This window comes from Juglans regia, chromosome 2 (assembly GCF_001411555.2).
Source record: "Juglans regia cultivar Chandler chromosome 2, Walnut 2.0, whole genome shotgun sequence".
Taxonomy (NCBI): Eukaryota; Viridiplantae; Streptophyta; class Magnoliopsida; order Fagales; family Juglandaceae; genus Juglans; species Juglans regia.
In genome coordinates this window covers 32,300,329-32,310,356 of record NC_049902.1, presented here as the reverse complement: position 1 = coordinate 32,310,356, position 10,028 = coordinate 32,300,329, and the positions used below count along the sequence as shown (strand labels likewise).

The 10,028-nt window shown below is 30.6% G+C and overlaps 1 protein-coding gene across 1 annotated transcript; it reads right to left on the bottom strand.

The window, feature by feature from the left end:
* Positions 1 to 55: 55 nt before the first annotated feature.
* On the bottom strand, positions 56 to 3,760 carry LOC118347633 (methylsterol monooxygenase 1-1-like). The gene is made up of 5 exons (XM_035687484.1): positions 3,294 to 3,760; positions 2,407 to 2,729; positions 785 to 932; positions 652 to 684; positions 56 to 302 (listed from the first exon to the last, which is right to left on the bottom strand). Exons 1-5 carry the CDS (start codon positions 3,621 to 3,623, stop codon positions 222 to 224), a joined length of 915 nt encoding a protein of 304 aa, XP_035543377.1. The 5' UTR covers positions 3,624 to 3,760; the 3' UTR covers positions 56 to 221.
* Between the last annotated feature and the right edge of the window lie 6,268 nt (positions 3,761 to 10,028).

Here is a 10,028-nt window from a genome sequence, read left to right as displayed (position 1 = left end):
CCCCCCCCCCCCCCCCCCCCCCCCCCCCCCCCCCCCAAAAGTTAGCCAGAAGAAGCTACACGCACAGAATTTTGAAGAGCCCCAAGTCAATTTCCTCCTTAGCCACTAAAGATTTCTACTTTGACTAGCATGGACTAAATTCTAATCACATTTCAGAAAATTGTCATGGGTGAGAAGCATAACAAAGGGCATTGTTCCAGATGGGTTCTGCAGTACCGTAGCTAGTCAGATTTAAGATCTTGGGTAGAAATATGGTATGAGCCTCCATTATGTTCAACACCGGTTTTCAATTCCCCTTTCAACTGGATTACATAAAAAGCAAAGAAAATACAACATTAGAAGGAACAAGAAAATAAAAAAAAATCCAATTTAGAACCACTTTAGAATAATAATTATTATAAAGTAAGGTGATTCAACCTAAGGTACATCCAGTTAATCTGCATACTAGATATATCAGTATACTTTTTTTTTTTATAAGTAATCTGCATACTAGATATATCAGTATACTAAATCAATGAGAATAAAATGACGGGGATACAAGTGCCAAGAAAATTACTCAGTTACTCAATATTGTTCTTATGCTCCAGATAATGAAATTAATTAAATAGTAAGAATAATTCAAGAAGCAATGACCTAGTACTACTGGTTTACCTTCTCAAAGAGCTTCTTCTGATACCGATAGCCCTGATGCAAATAATCAAAAAAGTCATTTCAGAAACATTCTTCACTTGCATTTACTGTGAAAACTATACATTAAGAACATAATAAAGAAATTGTAAATTACCTTGTCAGTTCCATAAATGTAATCACAGTAGGTGAACACTGAAGCAAAGTTGCTCTGGCTTTGCCCTCCAACATAATGATGGTAATCATGATACTCAGCACCACCGTAAAATGGGATGTATTTTGTGGGGCTCCAAGGGAAGTCATACCTGTATCGCAACACATAAATAACATCATCTGCTTTTTACCAGAATGGTAAAAGTTCAGTGAAGACAACAAGGATATACAGTAGCTTGTAAAAATGAAACAATACAGCTTTACTGAAACTGATTATTAAAAAATCTACATAATGTAAGAAGCCTTTGGCCCAAAACATATAAATATTAGCCATGCCAGCCAAGCAACTACCTGAAATAACTTGCTAGTGCCACTAGGATATTTCTTCACAGTCAAACCCACCTAGGACCTGCTGTAATACTCATAAGACCAAAAGTGGTCATCTGTTAATACCCCACCTAGAAAGCAGGGATCATCATAATCATTATCTAGCCAGATCTGCCTTCCATGTGTCGGGGAGGCACAAGTGACTTCTTAGGAATTAAACTTCCAAGCAATTAGAAAAAGGGCCTTATTTCTATTTTACCTCTCAGCTCCAGAGGCATGCCCAAAGACCTAGATTCAAGGACAAGGAAAATGAGTTCTCGGTTATTTCCAGCAATTAGACCTTCATTTTTAATGTTGCCTCTCATTCTCCGTCTCTCCCCATCCTCTTACTGAATTCTAGTACGCTGCTATGTACAAGCGTGCATATCTAAATTACTAGGTCGCTTTTCATAATCATAACCAAAATTGTGGTGTGCAAAAACAAGACATAACATCCAAAGAGAATTGTAAAAAATTGGATTAAACAGGTAGTCAAACTTCAAGTTAATTAATGAGCAAAGAGAGTTTTATAGTGTCACCTATAACCAAAAATGATTTTGAGAAAGTCCGACCAGCAATCAGTTAAGTCTACATTTACAGAAGCTTTTATAAAGTTCAAAAAGGAAATGATAATCATTGATGATGCAAACCTCAGATGGAACACAGGAGACACGATTTTTTTTAATAAACTGATGCAGAAGTTTTAGGTTGCCATTTACCCATTGTAACTAAACTAGAATGATTAAAGCCCTTCTTGCAACCACATTCACACCCATCATCCTACAACTTTGCACCACCAAAAGGATGGATATAACATTCCAAAAGAAAAACAGAGTATGGACTATGGAGTATTTCACTGATGTGAAAAGATTTCCTGACCTTGCAACATATTCCTTGACTGAAATTCACATAGATTCAACATACTTTCCTCACATTATAGTCTTTAAATAAATAAATCATCATTTTTGCAAATTTTTTGTGTAGAAATTAACAGTACCTCACAAATGAAAAACAGAACAACAACACAGCAAAGAAGAAAACAAAAGAAAAGACGAGTAGAAGGCATCTCGCTGATCCTAGTACCCACCACCAAAAAGGTAAGGCACTATTGAAGATCATTGAAATCCATCGTACTTTTACATGGAGATTATATTAGTAAAGAGGAAAAGAAAGAAAGAAATTCTAAAGTCGGCATCATTTTGTCGCAGTCCAATAAAGCAATAAAGAGGACAGTAAAAGAAGCATGTGCAGCATGCGTACCCGCTATGCGTTTCTATCGCCTCAATCTGCCGTAAAGCAATCCACAGCCAGAATGTGACCAGGTGACCAGGCACCATGGCCGGCCCGAGGAAAGATGGGATCCCGAGGATCAAAATCTCGGCCCAATGCGCATAGGGCGCCGCAAATCCAATTGGAGCTGTGTATTCATGATGAACTCTATGAATCTTCTCGTAACCCCATTTGTTATGAAGAAATCTGTGGATCCAGTAATTCGAGTAATCCTCCACCATGAAATATACTAATAACTGTGCAAAAATTTCCCATCCCGAAGGTAATGGCAACCCCGTTCGAATCCCAATCATCTGTGAATGAACAGGGAATTGCTTAAAATTCAATATTGCAAAAAGATATTCCAGGAAGAAAAGAAAATTCCCATAAGCACTGGAAAAGAGAATTTCCCCAAAATACAAGACCCCATTACTTAATTAAAAAACAGGACTAAAAATTAAACATGGAACAGAAAACTAAACAAAATTTCCTACTAATTCAAAAGCTTGAAAATCTCATTACACAGATATGTCAAAACTCGCAATGAGTACTTCCACAAAATATGATAAGTGCCAAAAGCTCGAATCAGAGAAAGCACATAACAATAATCACAGAAACTGTATTGCATTGAAAACCCACTAAATAATCATAAAGTTTAAAAATTAAGAAATGTAACAAATCCAAAAGTCCATGATTCTCACCCTAAAATCAAATTCGAACATTAAAAAAATCCCTCGAAAGTAAGCGTTGAGTAACAAAAACAACACGAGCCCAAGTTTCCTATAACCTTTAGAAAAGAAAATTCAACCCAAATCTCATTACAAAAATCCTCCACAGGAAGAAAGTACGCACACAAACGTAATACCCAAACATAATACCCGTATAGAAGGGTAGGAAACGAGCTGCAGAGGACCGACAACGAGAAAGAACATGCGCATGACGTCCTTGTAGCAGCGAAACACTTCGGCGGAAGACAACCTGGCCTTGGGCTGAATCTTGTAGCGGTCGAAGCCGGCCAAGCGCGCGAGCTCGATGAAGACCAGAGGGAGAGGGATGGCGGAGAAGACGAAAAAGAGGAAGAGAATGGTGTGGCAGTAGAGGAAATAATCGGACTTGCGGGCGGAGTAGTGGAACCAGAGGGTCTCAGCATAGGTCAGGTTTCGGCCTAGAGCGGCCGAGGCCTCGTCGAGAGTCTGGTACGGCAGCATTGGAGTTCGGAGATCGGACGGCAGGGATTCTGAATGAGGCAGAGAACGTTCGTGGGGGGTTTTAACGAGTGGCGGATAGAGGGAGAGAGAGAGAGAGTGGAAATGACTATGACAGGTTGGATCGTATATATTTAAGGGACTAGTGCTTGTTTTTGGGTATAGTGATGAGCTGGATGTCTGTTGTAATTTATATCATGCGGGAATTTCAAACGAGCTGAGATCACTGCCTGCCGTCCTAATGCCTCCCCCTAATCTGCATTCATTTCCCCCACAGTTTTATTTATAATCCCTTTGTCACCGTATTTCAGATGATCTATACAAAAATAATAATAAAATAATCTAAAAATAATTAATTGTATTCTGAAACTTAATATTTGAACGCTTCGCAGTATCTTAAAACACTCTTATTTGATTAATCAAAGTTAAAAGATAGTTTTAATAAATATAAGAGAAATTTAATTTTTAACTATTTCATTCATATAAATCTCTATATTGGAATACCTATTTTTTTATTATATAATAATAAAATAATATAAGTTAAATTTAATTTTGATTATTCATATTAAATTTTCACATTAGATTATATATTTATTCATTATATAGTAATGAATAACTAATAATTTTAAAAATATTTAATTTTTTTAATTTTATCATATTTTACTATTCTACTTATTATATCTTAATTAATAATCATGTTCTTATTAAATTAATATATCACTAAGTCAAATTAATATATTAATTGTGATAAAATATGTGATAGAAAGAAAGTGAGAGAGAAATAATTAATAAAATATATATTTGATGTATGTACAGTAACCTTTAAATTTGAAAAAATTTTTGAAAGTCATTGTACCTAAATTCTAAATATTTAGAATTTGACTAATCTAATATGAACATATTTTACTCTTTAATAGATAAAATATTCATTAAATTTAACTTTTAATTAATCTAATAAAAATACTCTTATAAATGTTATTTTTAATGGAATTCTAGCATCCCATTCATATCTCTATTGTTTACGCCTTCAAAATGATGCAAGTAGAATTCGTACTCTTTAAAGACTACTTAATGCTACCCGTGAGATTATCATCTCTTCTGTATTTGAATTTTTTTATTCTTAATTACCACCTAAAGCACACCATCTATATTATTTAAATTATAAATTTTAATTTTTAAAATTCAAATTTCATAATTTATAATTGAAAATGTATTTTTTCTTTATATTTTAAGTTTTAAAATTTAATAAAAATTAGTAATTATATCAACTGTAGTAATAATATAAAACTTATAATAAAATAGACAGTCATTCTATTTAAATCTAAAAAATAATAGGTACGGTTTGGGTTAAGAAATATTTTCAATTCATCTTATTTCATCTTATTATTATAATTTTCACAATTTTTCACCTAAAATATAATAAATAATTCAACTTTTCAAATTTTAAAAATAATAATAATTTAAAAAATAATATTCTAATAATATTTTATTCAACTTTTAATCTTAATTTCAACTCATCTCATTTCAACTCATTATCCAAACCTTACCTAAACTGTTATTTTTCGAATAACCTTGTATCTTCCTACTTGTGATTCTGTGAACGATATTCAAAGATCTAAGTAAATTCAAGACACGGTATCACCGTAATTGTCCTTATTTCAAAACATGAATCTCCAGCCATCGTTTTCAGATTTCAGAACAAAAACTTACGTTAGTACAAGATGATCACAATGATCCTATTCGACAGGTTGAGTCGTTCCTCATCGGAAAGTTCCGATGATAGGGTGGACTCCGGCTCACGAGTCAGGGGAGGTTGAGATCGAGAAGCAGTCAATTCGAGAAATACTTTAACCACGATAAAATTTTATAAAAATAAATTATATATATTAATATGATTTGATATAATACTTTAAATTATAAAATAGATCTAATATATTATATAAAATTCTGTCAATTTATAAATTTATTTTGAGATCTTTTTATGATCGTAATACTTCTCATTATCTTATTTATCTTTTTTTTTTTTTGGATAATGCTAGAGTGACTACTAAATGTGTCCACTAAATTTGTACACTAGTACAAATGAGTTTTTTTTCCTTTTCTTTTTTTTTTAAGCATTTTTTAAACATCCTCAACCATTAAGAAAAAAATACAAAATATATATAAATTCATTAATAATCACTTATTTAACTATTAAAAAAATAAAAAATAAGAATATATGAATAAACATATTTAATATTCATACAATCATTTTCCTTAATAATTTATAAAAATAATATCATTTTATATAAATATTCTCGTTTTAAAATATAATTACATAAAAAAGAATGATCATTAGTCGTTCATTTTTTAAGAGCATTTATATTAGTCTATAAATCTATATATGCAAAGTCAAATTTATATTTAAAGTCATATTTATATAATATAAACTTAAATTTCTCTACATTGCCTTATGTATAGGCTAATGGTAATTCTCCTAAGTTTTAAAGCCAATAATGGATCAGAGATCAGACGGATCTGACCAAGACTTGTTTAACTCTGACAAGAAGGAACGCGGAATCCCCGCTGCCACTCGTTGATGAAAAGGCACGTGGCATTCCGCAACGGTTAAACCGGGGAGACGTGTGTAACTGTGTAAGCATAGGACGACAATCGACAGTGACACCCACGGTTTTGTCAAGCACGAAAGAGGAAAAAATAAAAATAAAAAGAAAAAGAAAAAAGGATACCCAGTGTGATCTTGTTCTATTCTCCACGTCAGAAACAAAGCTCGTGAAATTATATGGACGTATCGGAGTTGGACCAACCAAGCAAGACCACCCATTATTCTTATCATTAAAAAAAAAACAGTTAATATATTTATTTTTTCTTTTTTTAAGAATACTGAGAATGAATAGGATTATATGGTATTTTAATTGATTTAACTCTGCAAGATCAAATTGAAGAATTAGAAAATGATAGGATTATTATTCTCTTATTATTTAGGCCTCGTTTGCATTTAAAATTCACTTTAATTTATCTAAACTCATCTCATCTTATCATTACAAAATTTTTAAATTTTCACACAAAATATAATAAACAATTCAACTTTTTCAAATCTCAAACAATTTTTCTAAATTCTAACACAAAATATAATAAATAATTTAACTTTTTCAAATTCCCAAACAACTTTTTCAATTTTTTTATACAAAATATAATAAATAATTTAACTTTTATTTTACTATTCACAAATCATCTCAATCCATTTTAACTATTTCTGAATCCAAACCACTCCTTATTTATTATTCTTTTTATATTTTTTTTATTTTACTTAATGATTAAAAAAACTATTAGTAAAATTATAGATATTTTTTTTAATTTTTTCTTAATAATTAAGAATGTTAACAAAATATTTAAAATAAAATGATAAAAAATAAATACATTATAGTAGTAAATGAGTAGTAACCTTATCACTGCCCTTAAGAATTTATTCAAAATTTGTTTTTAAAAAGATACCGTTACATTTTATCAACGGTCGTCTACAACTCCGATCCACATGGATTTTATTCTTTTCTTTTTTTCAGTGACAATATGTGGCACGATCCGTAATCTAATACGAACACTACGAAATTAGTAGGTTTGGATTTGATGTTAACATATTCGGATCAAAATAAGTTGACCTATTAAGACACAATTTTATAAAGCGGGTCAAACATGCTTAACACGAAATTAACCTATTTTGACCCGTTTATAATTTATTTCAAAATTAAAAATTTATTATTCTTAATATGTAATATTATTATTTTTCAGTATGCTTATATTTTTATTATTTTTATTGTTCGGATTGTAATTTTAGACTTATATTCATATTTTTTATTGTATGGTTTATAATATTGGCTTTTATTATATATTAAAATTTGAAAAATATTGATATATATTTTTTATGATATTGCGGTTATTAATGAATATATATTTTAATTTTTATGTAAAATTATGATAATCGGATCAAATGAGTTATGCATTTTAGTTCAACTCATTTACACAAAACAAACGAGTTTAAATGAGTCGTATGACTCGTGTCGTGTTACATGTCTTGTGTTTAAATGATATTTAAAAATGAAATTATAAAAAATTTTAAGAATTTCATATATCATTTCTGTGCTTGAACACTCTCTCTCAAGCCCATCGCAGGGTTAACTCAAACCCACCATCAAATTCATCAAAAGAAACCCACTTACAACAAATCCACCAAGGATATTATGGGAAAAAAAAAAAAAAAGGGAAAAAAAAAAAAACTCACTTGAAGCAAACCCAAACTGTATTCCGATCTAGATTTTACCTTGATCTTAAGGATGAATATGTGTAAATATGGAAAGAAAAAACTTAAGCTCAAATTCTCCCAAGCAAAATATTGCTTTTGGATTTGATATGTGGGAATGGAATTTGATTTTAGAAATACTCAATATTATTTTCTTTCAAGTTAGTCAAATCTATTTATACAAAAAAAAAAAAAAGATGGTTTAACTGGACATCTAAAAGATCGAGGTAATAAAATTTAGAATTCTAAGATAAATTCTCTCCAATCGGATGAAAATGATACAAACTAAAATTGATATGAGATATCTTAGTCTAGATTCTATGTTGATTGTGTTAAACTGCCTTAAAAAGGTGAGTCTGCTCAAATATGAAAAGAAAAGCTAAATACTTTCCTTAGGCTGGGACAATATCAATTATTTTCTCCCTAAATAATCTATTTACTTTCATTTTTCCTTGTTTGTAAATATTTGATTTGAAGTTTTTGAAATAATTTTAATTTCGATTTTGGCCAAATTTTTACATGATTCTTGTTTATTTATGTTGTTAATTTCATGCAATAACTTTGATTACCTCATTTTTAAAAAAATCATCATAATCTCAAATTTTGAAACTATTTAAATTCGACTGGTGAGAGTGAATGGAAGAGGGTTGTGCCTGGCTACGAAGAGGAGAGAGAAATTTTTTTAGAACACTAGGCGTAAAGGGTATAGAGAAATTTCTAGCATATTGACTTTGAAAGAGAATGATAATTACAGTTGTGAGTATATATATATATATTATACAATCACTTTAAAAAAATGAATAAATACGATATTTATATGAAAATTAATTAATTTTTTAATAATAATTAATTTTTTTAAATGATTATATCACACTTATACATTACACAACTCTTCACAGCATTACTAAAATTATAACGGTGTTGTTGATAAAATATAAAGATATCCGAATCATGAATCTTTAAAAAAAGACGATGACAAAAAAGGGGGAAACAGGCTAATAGGGAAGTACACAACCTATATATATATATATATATATATATATATGTCAAACAACCTGTGTCAAATCTCTTGACAACCAGGATCTTCCCCCCCATGAATCCACCAGTGGGTTATGAAAAGGCTCTTTGAACATCTATCTGCTTGAGATTGAGATGGAAAAGAAGGAAAGAATAGAGCTAAGATTAAAAAAAAAATCAAAGATAAATCAAGAAGCATGAGTAATGGGATGGGTTGGAGTGTTTGCAACTCCTTTTTTTCATCATTTGTCCTCTCACGCTGCTAAAAGCTTACCACTGCACACCTATTAAGCAATTATAGTTTTTTCCCACTGCGCACCTCCACTCTCCAAGATTATGAGCCGTATTATACTTCTCAGATTGACAATAAAAAGCTACATTCTCATAAATATGCTACATGTATATATGTTTACACTAATTATAAGTACCTATCATTTTCTCTAGATTTCTCAAATGAGAGTATTAGTCGTGTCTTAGTGATGAGTTGATCTCAAATGATTTGAATTGATATGTAAATAATAATATTTTATAAATTTTATTAAGATGTGTTTTAATTTATAATATATATTAATATATAAATTTGAATATATGAAATAAATCGAGATATATTTAAATTTTTATAAAAAATTAAAAAAAAAATAGTACGTCAATTACTGATTAATTTAAATAAATTAAGATGGATTTGACATGCAACTTAATCAGTAATATTTCAGCTTGACTCCAAAAAGCACATCAAACCCATCATTTTCTTGACATTCGTTGTTTTTACCCTTTTTATTTTATGGGTTTTTCCATTAAAACCCAACTCAATTTCTTTCCCATTGTTCTCTTTCATTAGGTCTGCTGCAGGGAATAAAAACCAAAAGTGGTAGAGAGAGACTACAAAATACGTAGCAAAATGTGATGAATGTGGTGGGGTAGATTACTAGATCGAGCTATCTACTCGGAGCCCCATGATTGGCCCCCACCGTTTGATCGGTGACTTGTGTGTGGGGACGATGATGATTTGATTTGAGAAAATGATTTGGGGCGTGGACTGTGGCAGTACACTTGCTGTAAGAATTTATTTATTTTTTATTTTTTGAAAACAAGAC